The 23,714-nt window shown below is 42.2% G+C and overlaps 1 protein-coding gene across 1 annotated transcript; it reads right to left on the bottom strand.

Annotated features, from left to right (window-relative positions):
- Window positions 1–1,177: 1,177 nt before the first annotated feature.
- Window positions 1,178–22,204, bottom strand: LOC309545560 (uncharacterized protein C13orf42; the record flags this gene model as incomplete). The annotated part of the gene is made up of 3 exons (XM_082244770.1): window positions 1,178–1,733; window positions 5,030–5,165; window positions 21,800–22,204. The coding sequence occupies 3 exons, from the start codon at window positions 22,202–22,204 to the stop codon at window positions 1,507–1,509; spliced, it is 768 nt and encodes a 255-aa protein (XP_082100896.1). The 3' UTR covers window positions 1,178–1,506.
- Window positions 22,205–23,714: the final 1,510 nt, after the last annotated feature.

Genomic DNA, 23,714 nt, shown 5'->3' with positions numbered 1-23,714 from the left:
GTTTAATCCGGTAAAATGTTTTTATTAAAAATCATTGCATTTATGTCAAATATAGCTGATATAAATACTTGATTTAATCTTTATATTCGCTTTTTGCAATCTACTCAGATCGGCACAGGCTAGCAGAGCCCTTTAAGCCAATCATGGTCCACATTATTGCCCAGAGCTGTCAGTCTGATACCAGGGGTAAGCTGACCAAAGGCTCTATTATGACCCCCATCAGCATGCTGGTGCTTCATCAATATCCAATTATCAGGGTCAATGAGAAGTTGTGTTGTCACTAACCTGGTTGAACTGTCTATATATATATATATATATGTATATATATATATATATATATATATATATATATATATATATATATATATATAAAAGAAAAAACATGCATATGTATTTCCACTTTGAATTTAGCTCCTTGTCTGATGTTCTGTTTTGAAGAGAGCTTTAGCTGAAATATGAAATGGTATTAAAAACACTGCAAGTATAGACAAATATGTGGTAATCCTGCCAGAAAACTAATAAGCACCCAACTTTCTGTTGTTGGTTGACAATGCTTCCTCTGTTGCACTGAAATCCCAAACAGCACTCTCAGTCCTGCCTAATGGGCTGGGCTGCAGAAATCAACTTATCCCTGCCCCCTTCCTGTCCCTTTCTATAGGTATAACTATCGTTTGACATTAAAACAATGAAACTTTCCTGTCTTAGCTCCCAAGAGTCTGCCCACTTACTGTGTGTCAGGAAAGGGCTCTTGGAAGATGTAGGTCTGGGAACTGACTTAGAGCATCCTGGCAATAATTCCTCCCAGCAGCTTCCCCAGTAAGAGTTTTATAGGTCTGCTGATGACATTACAGGGTATTTATAATTGCTACAGGAACAAGTTAAAATAAACAATAATGCTGGGATATGCTTGAGAGGGAGATCTGGGGGTGAATTTGAGTCATGCCCATACAAATCCTTTCATTCTAAATGTCCTATAGCATGAAATAGGTAACTGAAAAGCAGAAATTGAATAAAATGAATAACATTCTCTTCATCAATAATCATGTAACATCATCATAATAATCAAGTGATCCAAACCAAGGTATATTTTCACTAAATATTTCCTGAATATCTAATAATAGTTGGTGTTATGTAGAGTCCATTGGCAATGTTATTTCCCCATGGTTCCTTGGTTCAGTATAAGTAAAAAGCCACCAATGTGACTCAGATCCCCTCCTAATAGATGTGGCATGGTGGAGAAATTGAGTTCTCTAGTGTAGATAACACACCACTTGAGCCTCTGACAGATACTGATAAATTGATTGTTGATTATTATGATCTTCTCAAAACAAGAGACGTTTTAAGTGAACTGACACTAATTCGTCCTTCAGTTATTTCCAAACTGGAATTTTCCATATCCACCTAAAATGCCACTGATCTGTCCCATCAGTGACAATGGCAACTAGCCCTTATGCATAAGCATTTAGGTTAAAATTAACATAGTCCTTTAACCAGTCTATACTTCACTTATTTTCCCTTAGGCTTAGGTTTAAATTTCAGTGTGTTAAAGGCTCCTTCTACAGCTTTCGGCAAATAAATTGGATGTCTTTCTATCCTCTTGATGTTTGTGGTTCCGAAGCTACTTCTCCAAGACTCACTGTAGCCTGATGCTTTAATGATCTCTTCTGTGGTTCTTCGTGGTGATCGCAGAATCCAGTTTGAATGTAAACTATGTTCCCGGCTACTGGTGGCCACTGCATAAAGAAAACAAACAGTACTAAATCCATATTGCATAAATATAGGTAGTAGGCATAGAGGATATGCCTTGAGAGTCAAAAAGGCTTTATACTGGCTAGATTGAATCAGATATTATTTTTGCTTAAATAATATCAGGTCACCTAATCCTACTCTTAAGTAAAATAAAGTAAACTCTGCATAAAGCCTACATTTTGTCCCTCACCGTGTAGCTACTACCAGTCTAAGGTGTGCAGCTACCACAGCTACAATAATTTGGGTTGAAGTCAAGCGCCGCCATGCCATGAAAAGGACATTCACACCTCAATCTTGCATGTGCAGAGACCTTTTTTCACCGAGTGGATATTTGGAAGCTTCTCCTGACAAAGGATAGTGCCGGAATAAACTCTGGGGAGGCCTTTAGGCAGTCAAAACCTAGGAATGCCCCCTCACAGGTTTCTGGAGGTTTCTCAAGTGCATTCTCTAGTGGGATTACATAGAATTAAGTATTGCGCACATCGGCCACAAGATGAAGATGACCATCACTACTGTACATTACAGTACAATGGATCAAAATAATATTGATTTGATCTTGAAAGCAAATGAATGAAACTTTCCTAAATTGTTTATAAAAGATAGAAAAAAATGAATCAACCTAAACAAATAAAACCTCTACATTAAAGCTATAGGGTCCTTTCACATGGCCGCTCCGTGTGAAAGGTCCACTGCGGGACTTTTTTTTTTTTTTTTCCACGGAGCGGATGACATTTCTGTCATCCGCTCTGTGTGCCCGCATATCATCCCATCCGTTTGCGGATGATATGCGGACATAATGTAAGTATATGGCACTGCGGATGTCAGAGGATGACACAGCTGACATTCGATTTTACTTCCTTTCCGTTTTTTACACGGAAGAAAAAATGGGGTTCTGTTCCATTCGTAAAAACGGAACAGAACTGAAAGGAGGAAAATCGGATGTCAGCGGATGGTATTCCGCTGACACCCGCAGTGCCATTCACTTACATTATGTCCGCAAATCATCCGCAAACGGATGGGATGATTTGCGGACACACGGAGCGGCCGTGTGAAAGGACCCTTAGAGAAAATACTGTATCAATGTAATGTACACAATTACAACTTAAAAGTACATAAACCATAAACATCAGGTTCACATTACAGTTTGAATCTTAAAAGCTCATTTTCTTTCACTCATCTTCTTTCGCTCTCTACATGAATGGAGCAAGGATGGTCACAATGAGTGGTCCCGGGAGATGGTCAGTTGGGAAATGTTGCAAAATTGACTGTTATTCCTGTCGATACAGCAGATGAGCTTTTTTTATGGGGGGTGAACAATATGAGCTAAATGTCATATACTCATGGCAGATAAGAAAAAAGTCCCTATGACTTTAGGGAGGCCAGACAGTGGGCAGTGGAAGTAGAAAAAGTCCTAGCATCAGTGGGAGTAAACAATGCCTCAGACTTGGTGGTCTGAGGGACAAAAAACACCTGGGTTCAGTAGGATGAGGAATAGTACCCCATCGTTGATGTCAGTAGGAGAAATAATGCCCCAATGTTCGAATAGGTGGTAGTAATAGTGCCATATTATTAGTGTCAATAGGAAGAATAATGCCCCATTGTTGGTGTCAGCAAAAATAATGGTGTCTCATTGCTGGTGTCAGTGGGAGGAAGAGCACTCCAAGGGCCAGATAAAGGCAAGCGAAAGGCCACATCTAGTCCTCAGGCCACAGTTTGGAGAACTAGAACAGGTTGATTAAAACAGGTTACAATGTGTTTTGGAATTTCCTGTAGGAAATATAGAGGCTGACATTGATGTGTTCTCATCAAATAAATGGCAGTCATACTCACCCTCTTTCTTCAATCACTAACCCAGAACAAGAATGCAGATTAGCTCTTAGACTGGGTTTCAATGTGGCAGTCTGGTGTGGTTCTGTTCACCTGTTCAAGTGCAAAACCGCACCGCAGCCACCCCGCACATTTGTGAACCGGCTTTATTGAAAGCCGGCCTGATTCACATGTTATGCAAATTGAATGCAGTAAAAAACACATCCAGTTCGCATATATGTAAACTGAGCCTTAAAAGGAAGCTTTCCATGGAGGCTGCAATTGATGATATCTTTTCTGTAAATGCTACTTGTCCGGCTGTCTTGCTGACGTTTTGACAGCAGTACTTTTATTTGCTAAAGCTGGCCATACACTAGTATATTTTCTAACTAATTTTCTTTCTTGAAAATTCATATGAACATTTATACACAACTTTGAAGATTTGGCTAATGTTCAAAACAACATTTCTTTTCTATTTACTTTTAATTTTCATTTGCTTTTAATATTTGATTTAAGAATGAATAGACTTTCCAAAAAAAAAAAAAAAAAACACATACACTGTTAAAATTCATTTACTTGAGAAGAATTTTGCATCCTGTTCGTTCACATTTTTCGAATCCCTGCGGTAGAAAACACTACTTGACCCAGATTTGACCCTACTAATGATTAGAAAATCCAACAAATGTTCTTAAAATGAAAAATTGTGAACAAAATGTTACTACTTTATAGCCAGCTTTAAGTAATTGTAAACCTTTTGGGATTTCTTCTTTAAAATAACAAACATATTATATTTGTCTGTTCTATGCAATGGTTTTACACAGAGCAGCCCCAATCCTCCTCTTCTCGGGTCCCCTCCCCTGGACCCCTCCTCCCCGCAGAGTGCCCCCAAAGCAAGCTGCTTCCTATGGGGGCACTCGTACGTGCTTGCTCCTGAGCTGAATAGATGCAAACAGCCCGGCTCAGGGGAGAAGCTCAGACGTGCACAACACTGGACCAAGATCAGTTTCAGGTGTGTATTTAGGGGGGCTGTGGGGGAGCTGCATCTAAAAGTTTTTTTTATCTGGATGCATAGAATGAATTAAGGTACATAACCTTTTATCTTTACAACCACTTTAAGTCAGGCCAATGAAGCATAAAAGGATTTCTGACTTTTTACTGATTTTCTTGCATTTTATACTTGTTTCAGATCAGTAGCTAAGAATATTTTGAAGTTAGTGTGAATAAAAGCCAGGCAACTAGAATTTTAAGGAGATCGGCAAAAGCAGCTTCATATCTCTTATAGGAAATTTACACTTTAAGAATTTACACAGTCTTTTAGCTTTGCATACTTGTTCGGGGGCAAGTGACACAGAAAATATTGAAGTCAGGTAATCAGCAGTTCAGAAGTAGATCAGCAATTTCTATCCCAGTTTTCTCTCAGTAGGCAACTTTTAGACCATCTTTATACGATATTGATTTAATAAAAAGCACAAACCATCAAAGTCAACATCGGCATGTTTGAAATCACTTGGGAATGTTCTTATTTTCCTCTCTGTGTCCAGTTCTGCAATAACTGAGTCAAAATAAGCAATTGCATCGTGGATGTCACTGTTGGGATTTCCTTTTGAGACCTGTGTAAAAAAAAAAAAAAAAAACAGTAGTCAACTGTGTATTCCCCAAAAACCTAACTCTTTTCTATAGTTAAATTTCTTATGAAAGATACTCAGAGGAAGACAAAATGCAGCAGAATAACTTTTAGCGAGCAGCCCAGTTCATTGCTACTGGATAAGAGGACCTTGCATATGTAGCACCCCCTAGCATTGCTAGAGTGCTAGTGATAAGATTTTTGTTGTGTTAGAGTAGGTACATCTTGTGTGTTTTTTTGGTTCGGGTGAGTGACTCAGGAAGGCTGGATAACTCATCGGAAGCTTCTCTGGTGACTCCCCCTGTTATTTGGAAACTGGGAGAAGATTCCATAAGCAGTTGGGAGGGATCTAGGAGTAGCTAGCTGGAGTGTTTTGAGCGCTCTAACCAATCCCCCACAGTGGGTTGGCAGAGGGCAGGCCCCCTCAAATACTCAGGCGCAGCCCAGCTGGGGGGAGTTTGGGTGGAAGCTGGAGAGGGATTGATCGGCTGTCATGGCCTAAGAGGGAGCTCCCCAGTCTGGGGAGGGGTGGGAGGTGATCTTGGACCTGGGCTCGGGTGCGGAAAGGACCCTTCTCAAGACACATGAAGATGTCCTAGCCAGGAGGCACGGGAGCAAGGAGAGAACAGCGGGAGAACACTGCCAGGCATGTCTCCTGGTAGAAAGGAACAGCCAAGAGGGCTGGTGAGTGACAAACAGTCAGAAGGACTGGGAGGCATGCCTGAGAGGACTGGGATGGAGCAGTCTGGGTTGGACGCGGAGCCAGTCAGGAGGACTGTGGTGGCAGAAAGAGGCAGCTGCGGCCAGGAGGGTTGGCAGTGCCTGAAGAGTTGGTGCTGGGAGTGGTAGCTGCAGATAGGACAGCTAGCACCATAGACTTCTCTTTTTGCTATACCAGAGGGGCCCGTGGTGCCCGCATGCAAAGGGCATTCTGCTAAGATCCAGCTGAGTTCTGTGTTGGATCTAAAACCTGTGCTAGCTGGTCCTGGGAGCAAAGCCGCTGATAGGGGGGGTACCAGCAGTCCTCTTGTAGGGGACCTGAGCACACAGGGGGGCCTGAGCACACAGGGAGGGGGATTAGTGATGAACGACATTTACAGAAATCTTCCTCCAGCAGTTGAAAGTTGATCTCTCCCCCTCTCACTGCTGCCAGCTTTTATCTGCTGAGAAAGAGACAGTTGTCCCTCACTAATCCAACCTCCTTGTGCGGCCCCCCCAACCCCACCGGGGGGGGGCCCTATCAGGAAGTTTCTATCAGCAGCCCTGCCTGGGAGTAACAGTTTGCAAGAAAGTTGTGCCGGAAGTAGAAGAGGAGAGGAAGTATATACTGGAATGTATATAGTTAAAGTTCCTAAAGAGTTCTACTGACCAAATGGACATCCCATATCAACCCTTCCCTATCCAAGTTCAATTCCCCTAATAAAAAACAAAAACAAACAAAGCTGCAGGGACTGCTTCTTGTCTCTGAAGTGAGTGGAAATTCAAGTGCCTGGCTGTGCAGGGTGGGAGACAACCACATACACCAGCAGCCCGTACGGGGGGTAGCGCTACACATACATACTATTATCTTCATCCCAGTCTTTAGAAGACCCCCACCTATGTCCCACACTTGATAAGTCCACCTTTCGGGTGGTCCTGCCTCTGATTATAGGGAACTGCCCACTTGCAGCCATGTTCTCAATCAGCTAATACCCTTTCTGAGTTACCGCACTTGTTGTGTAACTCAGATAAGGGTGATGCTATGATCTCTGGGCACAACCCGAGACACAGCATCATCGGGACAGAAGACAGCGATGAAGGCTTGTCCTGGCAAATCCAGGACAGTTGGCATCAAGGGCCTTGTCCTCTTTCATAATCCTCCTAATCCTCCTTCTATGTATTCAAACAGCTCTTTCAGTACAGAGGTTATTGACATTGTTGCTGCTTGCTGCCAAGTCAAAAGGCTTTTTGGAGTCTGTACATTCTTTAATCACACACAAGGCAAAGTCAATTCGATATCAGTGGCATAAGCACATGTTATATGGAAGTAAGTAACTGCTTCATCTATACATCCATAGGACATGTTTCCTTTGTGCTTTCAAAATTTCTAATTTTTTTGCATTTACAATGCAACTAAATAAGACCTAACAACTAACAGTACCTTAAGTAAAAATGTTCAGTTTCCCTTAAAGTGCCTTTCACCCATTGGACCTGTGAGCAAAGATTCTTAAACTCACTACCTGGTCACTTTTTAAGTTTATTCAGCCCAGATTCAACCAAAATGTTTTTTTTTTTTTTTTTTTTTTTGGATAGCATAAGAATGGGTTAGACCTATTATTGGTGTCTTTGTCCTTACCGAGGGGATTTCTTTCTCTTCCTGTCAAAATAGGAATACTCCAGTCCTGCGAGTAATGGCTGTGTGCCACCCAAGATAAAAATGCTTATAAAAGTAAATCTTAAGCCAAAGCTTTTTTTCATTTTATTTTAGATAAAGAAAGAAAAGGCAAAGCTACAAACGATCCCTATTACCTAATTTGCTGAACGCTACGAAGGCATGTATTCCACAATCATGGAAACAAACCACACCCCTTCCATTAGGACTTGATTTGACAAGATCAAGGATTTTCATCTAATGCCGGAGTCGGCAACCCGTCGTTCGCAATCTACCTGTCGATCGAGGGAAGCCGGCAGGTAGATAATGATCAGGTCTGTGCTGAGCTGTTCCCCCTGTCTCTGCCGGCGCCACTCTCCCTTTACTAGCAGAGTGGAGTGAGAGGCAGCACAGTGCTGGGTGGAGGATGGGGGGGAGCACAGCAGCTGCTTTAGATAACTTTGCAAGTTAACCAGCAGGTGATTGGTTGCTAGGTGGCCCTAGCAACCAATCATTAGCTTGTTAACATTAAAAGTTAACTAAAGCAGCTCCCGGTCTCGTCCTCCATCCAGCACTGTACTGCCTATCACTCCACTGTTATGTAAAGCCGCTGTAAAGTAGGAGAGAGCTACCTTCAGCTGTGTGTTGTTAACACTTCTTTGGGGACAGCACCTATAGAGGGGCACAGGCCACTAAGGGGGAGGGGTGGGGGGGAGAAACAGAGGATAGGGCTATGCCGGGGAGGAGCAGAGGAGAGGACACTACTGGGGGGGGGGGAGAAGAAGCAGAGGATAGTGCTATGCGGTGGAGGGGCAGAGGGGAGAACGCTACTGGGGGGAAGAAGCAGAGGATAGTGCTATGCAGGGGAGGGGCAGAGGGGAGGACACTACTGAGGGGTGGAAGAAGCAGAGGATAGTGCTATGCAGGGAGGGGGCATAAGAGCGGACACTACTGTGGGGGGGGGGGAGGGGTTGCAGAGGACAGTGCTATGGGGAGGCACTAAAGAGGGGGGGCAGAGGACACTACTTTGTGGGGGGGATGCAGAGGACAGTGCTATGGGAGGGGCAGAGGGCACTACAGGGGGGCAGAGGACACTGCTATGGGGGGGGGCAGAAGGCACTAAAGTGGGGTAAGAGGACACTTCTTTGGGGGGGCATAGGACACTACTGTTGGAGTGGTCAGAGGACACTATTGTGTGTGTGGGGACACTACCATGTGTAAGTTTGGGGGGGGGCAGAGGACACTAGGGAGGGTATAGTATATTACTGGGGTGATGATGTGAAAGGGGTAGTGGACACTGCTGTGGGGGTGTGTGACAGAGGATACTACTGTGGGGGGGGGGGGGATTTGAAGCGGGACATAAGACACTACTGTGGCACAATATGTTTTTTTCGGAAGGCTTTTTTTTTTTAAAGGGTTACAATGACAACGCCCCCTCCCCCTGGGGATCTTTAATTTCCTACATGTTTTCCAGGTAGATCTCAACCTCTAAAAGGTTGCCTACCCCTGATCTTATGGAAGATCTCATGGCTGGGGCACACCATAGAGAGGAACAGGTCCAAGAAATGTGATTTTACTGGATGGAATTTACTTTCTCATCTAAATATCAGGATATTCTGGGCTCTCAGCCATGACACCATTGACTGTTCTTTTTGTGGTGATGCCTTTGACCCCAACAGTTTTTCTTGAGCCAACCCCACTCAGGCAGTGCACACACTTTTCCTTTCCCTAACCCCCTATCCTCTCCCTTTTTTTTTCTCTCTCTCTCTCTTTCCCCTTCCTCTTCTCTGGTTCCTTCTTTCCCCGTTTACTTTTCTTCTCCATCTCTGTTTTAGTCTTTTTCCATTTATACTGATAAAGTTATACAGGATATAAGCTTGTCAATGGGTCCTTGGGCAAAGGGAGCTAGACTTTTATATTCTTTTTTTCCATGCATTACACTTTACTCAGTATGTTGATCTATCTGTGGTGATTCTACTGTTGACTTTATTTTGGTATGTGCACCATGCTTCTTGCCCGTGCTGCTTGTTGTTTGTGGGAGCTTGCAGGCCCCGATGATTCCCGCAGAGGGGTCCCCACAGTGGATGGCCTGGAAGATATGGAGGTAGCATTGAGCGAAAAGGAGTACAGTACAGCCATGGATGGGTAGAGGGCCTAGGTAGAGTCAAATTACTTGGTCACTACAAAGGTAGAAATACCTCCCACATGAAGACCCTCCATTAATTGCCCTACCATTAATTACCATCAACTGAGAACTGTAATCAGTTTTACCATTTGCTGGATAATGTTCATGTCGTCCTTTCAAATAATTGTATTGCTGACTTAAGCCTTTAAGTAAAGCAGGTTTTTAATTAGGATCTGGACTCTGTGTAAACATGTGAATAGGAAGTATATCCACAGCCAATGCCTGGGAAGTGTAGCAGAAGGAGTGTTATCTGCCCAGATCTGGTTTCAGAGCCCTGGAAACAGGCACTGTACTCAGCGGGTGATTATCCCTGGGAGTGAGGGGTTTAAACAAGCTCAGTTAGGTGGTTGGAAGGGTTTGGTCTCTCGTATGGGCCCTGGAACCTTTTGAAATTTGGGGGTAGACCAGCTATTCACAGTGGCCACGTGCAAGGCAGCCTGGGTACTGCTCAAAAGGTAGTAAGAGGAAACAACTCCAAAGTGACGGAAATGCCCACTTAGGCAATTGTCCCATTAGGAGATTTTACTTCTATTTCTGTTCTGGGGATAAATATTGGGTTTTCCCTCACTTTCAGTCCCAGCGACAATGGTTACTGGAACAAAAAGAGAGAGTGTGTTTCCATAATGGGAACACAGATATCAATAAAAACCTGACCACATCTGACAAACGAACCAGCACCACTGAGTGTGCAGAAAGTTAAGGGAACAGACAATATGCATCTCTGCAGCAACCCCTTAACAACAAAAATGTATGCACCACTATAATTGGAAAAATTAATTATACAATAAACTTTATTACACCCAAAAACAATAAAATCACATAAAACCAGCCCACATGGTTATCTCCAAAGTCAAAATAAGGTAACTGCACCCAGAAAATTGGTGAAATCACAAAGTTCCATGCTCATATGACCTGAGTCATAATGCAGATAATATGAGAAGATGACCTCCCAAGTGGTGATATCAAGCAATAGTGAAAACAGAAAACAGCAAATGTAAAGAGGAAAGGATTGCCGCAACTCCCGACCAGCCTAGGTGAATAAACGATAAAGAACGGCCTTAGCCTACATGTCTTTATCCAATCATACACGCTGATACATTTCGCCCCGCCCACTGGACTTATTAATAGGGACAGGTCCTCATTGGGTACTGTTTCATGGCAGCTGTACAGAAGACCTAAGACTATAAACCCCAGCAGCACTGGAAGTTCAAAGGCAGAAAGAGAACCCTGCACAGAAGATTTCTACAGAATCCAGCCTCCTGTACAATGTGGGACATACTTCATTACAGTATGAAGTAAGTTAGCTCACTAAAACTGCAGATATTATTTTCAGCTAAACTTCAGCTTTAAAAAAAGTGTGTGGGCCTGGCACTGACGATTTCAAAGTTTCTGTGCAGCACTCACAAGGCTGCAGAGCTGGTATTTCAATGTGATGATTTTAATGGAGATGAGACAGTTGGTAAATGAAGTGTAATTACACTCAAAATATTTTAAAGAATATTATAAAATTGTACTAGAAACCTTTTTTTTTAATATACTTGTCTATGATCAGCTTTATTTTAGACATACAGGTGCATCTCATAAAATTAGAATATCATTAAAAAGTTAATTTATTTTAGTAATTCAATTCAGTTTCAAGTGAAACTCTTACATTTTACACAGATTGCTTTATAGTGTGATATAGTTCAAGCATTTCTTTATTTTAATTTTTATGATTATGGCTTACAGCTAGTGAAAACCCAAAATTCTGTATCTCAGAGAATTATAACATTACATAAGACCAATTAAAAAAAAAGTATTTTTAATACAGAAATCTTGGCTTCTGAAAAGTATGTCCTTGTACAATATAGTATGCACTCAATACTCGGTCTGGGCTCCTTTTGCATTAATTACTGCATCAATGCGGCGTGGCATGGAGGCGATTAGCCTGTGGCACTGCTGAGGTGTTATGGAAGCCCAGGTTTCTTTCATAGTGGCTTTCAGCTCATCTGCATTGTTTGGTCTGGTGTCTCTAATCTTCCTCTTGACAATACCCCACAGATTCTCTATGAGGTTTAGGTCAGGCGAGTTTTGCTGGCCAATCAAGCACAGTGATACCATGCTCATTAAACCAGGTATTGGTATTTTGGCAGTGTGGGTAGGTGCCAAGTCCTACTAGAAAATGAAATCAGCATATCCATAAAGCTGGTCAGCAGAGGGAACCATGAAGTCCTCTAGAACTTCCTGGTAGAGGGCTGTGCTGACTTTGGATAAAACACAGTGGACCAACACCAGCAGATGACATGGCTCCCCAAATCATCACGGACTGTGGAAACTTCACACTGGACCTCAAGCACCTTGCATTCTGTGCCTCTCCACTCTTCCTCCAGACTCTGGGACCACGATTTCCAACTGAAATGCAACATTTTCCACAGTCCGTGATGATTTGAGGAGCTGTCATCTGCTGGTGTTGGTCCACTGTGTTTTTTCAAGTCCAAAGTCAGCACAGCATTGACCACATTGGTCCAGTTCTTGGACCCCAGTTAGGTCACAAACAGGAAATAGCCAAGAGAAAGTATCAGTCCCACTCTGTCTAAAATGTCTACCCATTTGGTAGGGGTCTTTTTTTTTTTTTTTTTTTTGCATTACCACACTGCAAATTACACCATGTCAGAAAAAAATAAGAAAATCAAAAATAGAATCACTTTTGTAATTGGATCACAGTTGGAAAACAGTTAAAAAAAGAATCACCCCCTCCTAAAAATAACTTGTAAACTCGATCAGGTGTAGCTAATCACCTTCTCAAAGTCACACAAAGCCATTTGACTTTCAACTGTGATTAGCTTTGATTATTGTTAACTCAATGTGTAAAGAGCTTTCCTGGAGCATTTCAGTCCCTGGTAGTGCAACTGAAGCAAAAAATCAACTATGGGTGGCAAAGCACTGTCAAGAGATCTCCAGAATAAAGTTGTGGACAGGCATAACAAAGTTTGGGATCGCTGGTTGCAAACCGTTGATACTTCTTCTTACCGACCTGAGGTCTAGACCCATAAATGATGACCTGTACAGTTGTACGAATATGTACATGCTACATACCTCTGCTAGGATGGGAAGGAAACATCTCTCTTATTACTTGGGGATGTATCTACTTGTAGTGCTGCCAGCCTTTGGCCCAATTGGGCAGACCTTTGTTGTTGTTACTATTTTACATTGGGGGTTGTTGTCTTTTTTATTTTTGTTTATTTTAGTTGTATGTAACCATCTATATTATCCTGAACTTTGTATTATCCAGGATATATTTGGCCATAACCTCTTGCTTATTATCAATAAACCATTTGTTTTTCCTTTAAAAAAAAAGTTGTGGACAGGCACAAGTCAAAAGATGGATACGACAAGTTTCAAAGGCTTTATCAATGCCTAGAAGCACAGTGAAGTCTATTATTAAGAAGTGGAAGGTATTTGGTACAACACAGACCCTCCCTGGATCAGGACGTCGCTCCAAACCGTACAAAAAAATGGAGTAGAGAGGAACATGAACTTTGAAGGCACTGGATACTTAAAATATAACATTTTATTGAATCACATAGATTAAAACATCAAAAAGAAAAGCAAAAACACAAACATCCCCTTCTAACAGGAGGGGGGAACAAAAATACAAATATAACCAATTCTAGAAATTACATTGTTGATTAGTAATGAACAGATACAGATCATTGGAATGGCATTATAGAATGGTTGATACTTCACATCAAGACGATCTGCCGAAGGCGAAAGGGAGGTAAACTGTCTTCCCAGGGAGATCGAACGATGTATATACATATGGATGTGATAATTCATTGAGCCGCGTTGCTCGACATGTTTCGCATTAAGCTTCCTCTGGAGCTAATAGATCAATGCTCTATATGGTGATGATAGAATAGGTTCAGTTGCATCACATGCATTCATCAATTGTCTCAAAGTTAGTACTCCTAACCGTCCACATAGAACAGGAGGAGACAAAGATAAAACTAAAGATATTTACAGTAAAAAAATGAAAAAAAAAAATGTATATATAAAAAAATCAAGTGATACTAAGATCATCATACATACAAAAAAAACAACTGATAATTGGGAAATAGGGATTGTAATTCTGTCTGCACCTGTGGAAAACTATTAACTCCACCCAGATGTGGGGATAACTGAGACTTGGTTTGACAGCTCCCATGACTGGATGGCGACCATTCAGGGGTATTCCCTTTATCGCAGGGATAGAGAAGGTAAAAAAGGGGGAGGGGTATGTCTGTATATTAAGAACAGTATACAAGTAAATATGAGGGATGATATTAATAATGGAGCTAAGGACGAGGCAGAATCCCTATGGGTAGAGCTTCAAAGGGAAGGCACGGTGGGGAAGGTAATATTGGGCGTATGCTATAGGCCCCCCCAACCAGAGGGAGGAGGAGGAGGCGGACCTAATTTTACAGATAGGATTGGCAGCTAGGATGGGAAATGTCATTATAATGGGGGACTTTAATTATCCAGATATAGACTGGGCAGAAGGAACCACGCACTCAGCCAAGGCTAGGCAGTTCCTAAATGTTTTGCAGGACAATTTCATGGGTCAGATGGTGAATGCACCGACAAGAAACAATGCGGTACTTGACTTACTGATTACCAACAATACAGACCTGCTCACGGATATAGAAATACGGGACAACTTAGGAAACAGTGACAGTAGGTCAATTGGTTTCAGTATTAATTACAGTAATAGGAAACACAAGGGTAATATAAGGACACTGAATTTCAAAAGAGCCAATTTCCCTAAACTGCGCTCGCTGCTAGAAAATATCAAATGGGATAGAACCCTGGGAACAAAGAACACGGAGGAAAAATGGGAGTGCTTCAAGAGCATACTTAACAAGGGGATTGGCCAGTGCATTCCAAAGGGAAATAAATTTAAAAGAGCAAAACTAAACCCTGGGTGGCTAAACTCCAACACAAAAATGTATATTAGTGCTAAAGAAAAGGCCTTCAAAAAATACAAGACTGAGGGGTCATTGGCAGCATTTAAGCTTTACAAAGAGTGTAACAAGAAATGTAAAGATGAAATCAGGGTGGCTAAAATAGAACACGAGAGACATATAGCGGAGGAGAGTAAAAAGAACCCCAAGAAATTCTTTAAGTATATAAACAATAAGAAAGTGAGGCTAGAACACATTGGCCCCATAAAAGATGATAAAGGAAATATGGCCACTGAGGACAGAGAAAAGGCGGAAGTGTTAAATAATTTCTTCTCTTCAGTCTTCACAAAAGAATCGGGGGGCTACACAAACCTTGCTTGTAAAGCCGAACTAAATAATACACCTCAGGAAGTGCCGCCATGGCTAACAGAAGATAGACTTAGAGCTAAACTAGAGAAACTTAACATAAATAAATCCCCGGGACCGGATGGCTTGCACCCGAGGGTTCTTAATGAGCTCAGCCAGGTGATTGCCAGACCATTATTCTTGATCTTTAAGGATAGTTTACATACGGGTATGGTGCCAGCTGATTGGAAAAAAACCAACGTGGTACCAATATTTAAAAAGGGGCCGAGATGTATCCCGGGTAACTATAGGCCGGTCAGCCTAACATCAGTAGTATGCAAAATTTTGGAGGGGATGTTAAGGGACCACATACAAGACTTTAGTGATGAAAACGGTATTATAAGTAGTAATCAACATGGATTCATGAAAAATTGTTCTTGCCAAACCAATCTATTAACCTTCTACGATGAAGTGAGCTGCCACCTAGATAAGGGAAAGCCTGTGGATGTGGTGTATCTGGACTTTGCAAAGGCCTTTGACACCGTTCCCCACAAACGCTTACTGTACAAACTAAGGAAGGTAGGTATGGACCATAAGGTGAGTACCTGGATAGAGAACTGGCTCCAGGGGAGAGTCCAGAGGGTGGTGATTAATGGGGAGTACTCGGATTGGGCGGGTGTGGAAAGTGGGGTCCCCCAGGGTTCTGTCCTGGGACCAATCCTGTTTAATTTATTCATAAATGATCTAGAGGAGGGGATATCTAGTACAATCTCAGTATTTGCAGATGATACTAAGCTAGGCTTGCCAATATCTTCTATGCAGGATGTGGAAACCTTGCAAGCGGACCTGAACAAAATAACGGGGTGGGCAACTACATGGCAGATGAGGTTTAATGTTGAAAAATGTAAAGTAATGCACCTGGGGGCCAGAAACGAGAAAGCAAACTACTCACTTGGGGGGAACCTCTGGGTGAGTCTAGGATGGAAAAGGACTTGGAAGTACTGGTAGACAACAGGCTTGGCAGTGGCATGCAATGCCAAGCCGCCGCAAGCAAAGCCAACAGAATACTGGGATGTATAAAAAAGGGGATTCACTCCAGAAATAAAGAGATTATTCTCCCACTCTACAAGACTCTGGTCCGGCCACATCTGGAGTATGCTGTCCAGTTCTGGGCACCGGTCCTCAGGAAGGATGTGCTGGAACTGGAGAAAGTCCAGAGAAGGGCAACAAAAACGATTAGGGGAATGGAGGACATCAGCTATGAGGAAAGGCTACAAGCACTGAACCTATTCTCTCTGGAGAAGAGACGATTGAGGGGGGATATGCTATCAATGTACAAATACTGTACTGGCGACCCTAGCATAAGGAACAAACTATTCAGAGAAAGGAGATACAATAAGACACGTGGCCACTCACTAAAACTAGAGGAAAGGCGGTTTAACCTTAAAGTGCATAAGGGGTTCTTCACTGTAAGAGCGGTAAGGATGTGGAATTCTCTTCCACAAGCAGTGGTATCAGCAGGGAGCATTGATAGTTTCAAAAAACTATTAGATGGGCACCTTAGAGACCACAACATACAGGGGTATACGATGTACGGTTAAAAGCAAACACACACACACATCATAGGTTGAACTGGATGGACTGATGTCTTTTTTCAACCTCACTAACTATGTAACTATGTAACTATGATGGTCAATCACCGTGGCAAAAAGGGGGGGGGCAAAATGGAAACAACGTGGGGGTCCAAGCAAAGTATCCTCATAATTAACATAACCAACTGTGGTTCTAATACAACCATGGACAATGGTCACTAAAGAATAGATAGAGAAGAAAAAAGACATAGGGGGAGGGGAGAGAGAAAGAGGAGCCATTATCTCCCACCTACCTGTATCTAGTCAATAATTCACAAAAAATAGTAGTAAAAATTAGCATATAACGGGGAGGGTGAATGAGTCCAGATCATCAAAAATCGGCAGAGACGTACTGTAGGTCACTATTGGCCAGCGGCCCAGACGTGTGCCCACCAAAAGCTATGCCTGTATTTGAGGAATACGTATGAATCAAAAATGGCCAAAGGCAAATCATACAGTGCCTTGCGAAAGTATTCGGCCCCCTTGAACTTTGCGAACTTTTGCCACATTTCAGGCTTCAAACATAAAGATATAAAACTGCAATTTTTTTTGAAGAATCAACAACAAGTGGGACACAATCATGAAGTGGAATGAAATTTATTGGATATTTCAAACTTTTTTAACAAATAAAAAACTGAAAAATTGGGCGTGCAAAATTATTCAGCCCCCTTAAGTTAATACTTTGTAGCACCACCTTTTGCTGCGATTACAGCTGTAAGTCGCTTGCGGTATGTCTCTATCAGTTTTGCACATCGAGAGACTGAAATTTTTGCCCATTCCTCCTTGCAAAACAGCTCGAGCTCAGTGAGGTTGGATGGAGAGCGTTTGTGAACAGCAGTTTTCAGTTCTTTCCACAGATTCTCGATTGGATTCAGGTCTGGACTTTGACTTGGCCATTCTAACAGCTGGATATGTTTATTTGTGAACCATTCCATTGTAGATTTTGCTTTATGTTTTGGATTATTGTCTTGTTGGAAGACAAATCTCCGTCCCAGTCTCAGGTCTTTTGCAGACTCCATCAGGTTTTCTTCCAGGATGGTCCTGTATTTGGCTCCATCCATCTTCCCATCAATTTTAACCATCTTCCCTGTCCCTGCTGAAGAAAAGCAGGCCCAAACCATGATGCTGCCACCACTATGTTTGACAGTGGGGATGGTGTGTTCAGGGCGATGAGCTGTGTTGCTTTTACGCCAAACATAACGTTTTGCATTGTTGCCAAAAAGTTTGATTTTGGTTTCATCTGACCAGAGCACCTTCTTCCACATGTTTGGTGTGTCTCCCAGGTGGCTTGTGGCAAACTTTAAACAACACTTTTAATGGATATATTTAAGAAATGGCTTTCTTCTTGCCACTCTTCCATAAAGGCCAGATTTGTGCAGTATACGACTGATTGTTGTCCTATGGACAGAGTCTCCCACCTCAGCTCTAGATCTCTGCAGTTCATCCAGAGTGATCATGGGCCTCTTGGCTGCATCTCTGATCAGTCTTCTCCTTGTATGAGCTGAAAGTTTAGAGGGATGGCCAGGTCTTCGTAGATTTGCAGTGGTCTGATACTCCTTCCATTTCAATATTATCGCTTGCACAGTGCTCCTTGGGATGTTTAAAGCTTGGGAAATCTTTTTGTATCCAAATCCGGCTTTAAACTTCTCCACAACAGTATCTCGGACCTGCCTGGTGTGTTCCTTGTTCTTCATGATGCTCTCTGCGCTTTAAACGGACCTCTGAGACTATCACAGTGCAGGTGCATTTATATGGAGACTTGATTACACACAGGTGGATTCTATTTATCATCATTAGTCATTTAGGTCAACATTGGATCATTCAGAGATCCTCACTGAACTTCTGGAGAGAGTTTGCTGCACTGAAAGTAAAGGGGCTGAATAATTTTGCACGCCCAATTTTTCAGTTTTTTATTTGTTAACAAAGTTTGAAATATCCAATAAATTTTGTTCCACTTCATGATTGTGTCCCACTTGTTGATTCTTCACAAAAAATTACAGCTTTATATCTTTATGTTTGAAGCCTGAAATGTGGCAAAAGGTCGCAAAGTTCAAGGGGGCCGAATACTTTCGCAAGGCACTGTATCTCAAAGAGCATAGACCATGTCAGGTGTGTTTAAAAAAAAAAAAAAAAACACCAGGTATCAGAAAGAGAGTATTAGAGAGGAATAGGTTGTACCAAGAAGATCACCAAAAGCAAGTGAGAATTAGATAAGAGATGAAGAAAAATTAGCACATAATTATGATTAAAATAGGTACAGATAAATAACCACCAGTGACAAATATGGTAATGCTACCAAGTACTGTAATACATGATCACAGCAGAGGAGCCGCCCGATAAAAAATGATAGAAACAAAAGAAAAAGAAAAAAGGGGAATATGAAGTATTAAGGTTACCACCTCAGTGAGTGCATGCAAAGATTAGTAATGCCAGCACCACAAAAAGCAAAAATTAGCCCTCACTCACCTACCAGGTAAGTATCACAGAGTAAGGAGATACGTAGCTACATAGAGGCTAGTAGCCAGGTAATATGATCGACATAAATATATCAAGGGAGGGGCCGGTAAGTATACCCCAAAGAGGGGAAAAAAATGTATATATACATATATATATATATATATATATATATATATATATATATATATATATATATAACAGAATGGAAGATACCAAAGGGCCTATAAGTGGGACCAGAACATGGCTAAGCCAGCATGTCCAGGTCTCACAGCCATATAGAGAGTGCATGGGAATTATCAAGTAAATGCAGAAGCTCACCTAATAGACTCCAAACGTACACACGCCACCCTCCCCGGATGGGGAATACGCCGCCATGCTCAGGTCCATAACTGGACCCTATTTGTATTGCAAGGACTCCCGGCCGGTCCATTGCGCATGTGTGGCCATCGTGTCACGTAGGCGTGGACATGCCCCCCGCAACAGCGTATGGCCCTGCAATGGAGACAGAGCCCAGAGAACTATGGGCATCTGCCCACTGTTCACAGCCCACACCCCAGACACAGCCCGCTCGCTCCAAACTGGATGAAAGAGCCAGAAGGAAACTGGTCACAGAGGCTACCAAGAGGCCTACAGCAACTCTGAAGCAGTTGCAGGAATTTATGGCAAAGAATGGTCATTGCGTGCATGTGACAATATCACAAATTCTCCACAAATGTGGCTTGTAAAGGAGGGATGTAAGAAAAAAGCCACTCCTAAAGAAAGGCCACATACAGACATGCAGTTATTACTGAGCTTTATCAAAACGCACCTTGAAGATTCTGAGGCCAAATGGAAAAAGATGTTATGGTCAGATGAGACTAAAATTCAATTATTAGACCTCAACACCAAACATTATGTCTGGCAGAAATTCAATACAGATCATTGTCCAAATAACACCATTCCTACAGTAGCGCATAGAGATGGTAATATCCTGCTATGGGGGTGTTTCTCTGCAGCATAGACTGGAGCACTTGTCAGGATAGGAGGAAAAATGGATTGGGCAATATAAAGTCAAATTCTTAAGGAAAATCTGCTGCCCTCTGCCAGAAAGTTGTCAATGGGAAGAAGGTTTACCTTCCTACATTACAATGACGCAAAGCACACAGCAAAAATGACCACACTGGTTGAAGGAGAAAGGTGAATGTCCTTGCATGGCCTAGTCAGAGCCCAGACTTACACCCCATTGAAAGATTGTGGATTGACTTGAAGACTGCAGTCCACAAACGGTCACCATTAAATTTAACTGAGCTTGAGCAGTTCAACAAAGAAGAGCAGGCAAATATTGAAAAGTCTAGATGTGCAAAGTTAGTAGAGACATAGCCCAACAGACTAAAGGCTGTAACTAAAGCAAAAGGTGGTTCAACAAAATACTGACACAAGGGGGTGATCTTTTTTCCAACTCAGTGATTGTTTTTGAATTTTTTTCTTTTGGTGTTATATCTTTCATTTGGATGTTATATGTTGTACTGAATAAATACCGCTGGTTAAAACAAAAACAGTGTCTGTCTTCATTTCAGGCTGAAAAGTAACAAAATGAGATTATTTTAACTACGTCCCGCCCACCCACTGTCAAATGACGGCGGAGCGGTACGGCTCTTGTTCTGGAACACCTTCATATGAGAGTGCACCAGAACGGCCTCTCCCGCGTGTCCGCAGGGGCGCGCAGTGCGGCGATAGTGTTGCTAGGACACGGCACGGCCCCGATCTTGGTAAGGAACCAATGACATGGCTCTTTACCCATGTGATCGGCTGTGTCCAATCACAGCTGTTCACATGTAAATGAGGAAGTGCCGTTTATCGTCTCTCCTCACCTCACACTGTCAGAGTGTGTGGCGAGGAGAGCCGATCAGCGGCTCCTCCTCAAAGGGAAGCCTAGGACAGGTAATCAGGGCACTGATCATTAGTGCCCTGATTACAGAAAAGTAAAAAAACAGTGCCCACCATCAATGCCCACAGTGCCCTCAATCAGTGCCAATAGAGCTGTCAGTCAGTGCCCATCAGTGTCCATCAGTGCCGTCCATCAGTGCCCATCAGTGCTGCCAGTCAGTGCTCATCAGTTCTGCCCATCAGTGCTGCCTGTCAGTGCCACCTCTCAGTGCCCATCAGTGCCACCTCAGGGCTCATCAGTGCCGCCTATCAGTGCCACCTATCAGTGCCCATGAGTGCGGCATATTAGTACCACCTCATCAGTGCCCATAAGTGCCACCTCATCAGTGCCCATCAGTGATGTCTCATCAGCGGACATCAGTGAAGGAGAAAAATTACTTATTTTCAGAATTTACTCACAGAAAATAAAAAAACGTTTTTTTTTTTTCAAAATTTTCTGACTTTTTTTTTTTGTAAGAAATAAAAAACCTAGCGGTGATTACCACCAAAAGAAAGCTCTACTTGTGTGAAAAAAAATGATAAAAATTTCATATGGGTACAGTGTAGCATGACTGCGCATTTGTCATCCAAACTGTGACAGCGCTGAAAGCTGAAAATTGGCCTGGGCAGGAAGGGGGTTAAACTGCACTGTATTGAAGGTGATTCTTTTCTATACCCACTGTGTATGTGTATATATATATATATATATATATATATTACATGCAGTAAGCCATTACTGGGAAAAAAGTATGTTTATATTGTATATTGTGAAGCAAAATCACACCCATTTTTCTAAGCATCAATCATATCCCATGATTCTCTTCTTACCTTACAGTCACCAGTCTGATGGGAGGTTGGCTTTTTGGGAGACTTGCTGGATGGAGAGCATTCGGAGGCACCTGTCATATACCTCAAGTTATGGAGACTGCTCAGATATTTTTTTCGAAGTGCTAACAGGTCCTGGAGGTATTCTAGGAAGTCTTGTGTCTTGGCAAACATCCATGCGGAGTCCTCATCATTGAAATGGCAGCATCCGGTCTCCTCAATATTGGTGGTACTTTTGTACTTTTTAAGCGACTCACTTGAAGTCTGTCTTCCCCCACCAACCACATACATGGAAGTGCTGCGGACCAGGCGCACCGGTGATAGGGTGCCATTGTATGATGGGTTACTGTCCACAAGATCACGACTGCAGGAATTTGGATGAAAGGCTAAATGGATTTTCTTTAACATATTTTCCTTGGTATAGTAGAATGTTTCTATGAACAAAAAGACCAAAATTACATGTGTGCAACCTTTTTAAGTAACTGAGCCCTTCTCAGCAAGGACCGGCCAATATTGGTCAATGTATGAAGAAGTCTGCCACTTTTGATTGTAAATGTGGTTCAGTAATCCATGGACTTCTGTAGTAAATGCACAATTCTTCATCAGTAACTTTTTATAATAAAAAAGGTAAAATAAAAAAAATAGTTCTATAATAGTTCTTAAGCTGGCATCTTATGAGGATTCTGCAAAGGTAGACAGTCCAGACACAAAGACCCATCACTGATACAGTCTGTGACAGAGGATCTCAGGTTTTTTTCACTATGGTAACACTGAAGCACAAGGATATCTGGTGTCTGTCTATTGTCAGGAAAATGGCAAGAGTCAGATAACCAGATGCAACTTACACTGAGCCGGAAATTCACTGCAGTAGTTAATTTATTACACAGGTGGAGAATGTGTGTACACACTAACCCTGACCACTCAGTTTAATTTCTTAAAGCTGAACCCAAGCGGATATATAAAGACACCAGTTCAAGTCGTTGTATAAAAATGTAATATATATGCAATTTTAAATACAAACACTATGTGGACAAACTCCCGATGTCCGGGCCACCCCTCTGGACCCCACTGCATCTAGTGGTCCTGATGCCCCATGCTGCTGGTTTAGCAGACCATACACCCCAATACACAGACCCTGAGTGAGTATCCATCATAGTGCTCATAATGGTAAACGCTCTTAGATCAGTGCATCCACGTGACCATGCTGACTAATGATAAGAGCATCCCAGACTTCTTCCTCTGGTAAGGTGTCCCAAAAGAAAGAAATGCTTTTTATTGGTCATCATGGTCCCGTGGGCATGCTGACCAATGATTGATATTCACTCTGGGGTTGTGTACGTGTGCGGATGGGACTCGCAGAGGCGGCTCTAGGCTTTGTGAGGCCTAAGGCAAAACTTGGATATGAGGCCCCACTCACACCCATAATGGGAAAAATAATTCAAGCTATAAAAATTAACTGTATAAATTGCATATATTAAGAGCCTTAACCTTTGTACTATGAATTCACAGTTTCTAGAATGTTCTCTAACCAATTCTTCTTTAATCAAAGATCATTAAACATCGGGTATGTATCTATATATATATATATATATATATATATATATATATATATATATATATATATGTCTACTCTTACATCACAGTCCCCAGCGTTTCCCTATAGGTCATGATTCCCTAAATCCCTCCTTACATCAGAGTTCAGTGTCAACCCTTACATAAGAGTTCTCCTTTAAATCAGATTCCCCCCAGCATCTCCTCCGTACATCAGAGTCCACAGAATTCCTCTTAACATTAGAGTCCCCCTCCTAAATCAAATTTCACAGAGCCCCCTTTACAGTAGAGTCTCCAGAGTTTCCCCCTTACACTGTAAGAGGGAACTCTGAAGACTCTGATGTAAGAGGTGTTCTGGGAACCCTGA

Source organism: Pelophylax lessonae (assembly GCF_965119305.1).
Source record: "Pelophylax lessonae genome assembly, chromosome: 2".
NCBI lineage: Eukaryota > Metazoa > Chordata > Amphibia > Anura > Ranidae > Pelophylax > Pelophylax lessonae.
This window is presented reverse-complemented; position numbering and strand designations above follow the sequence as displayed.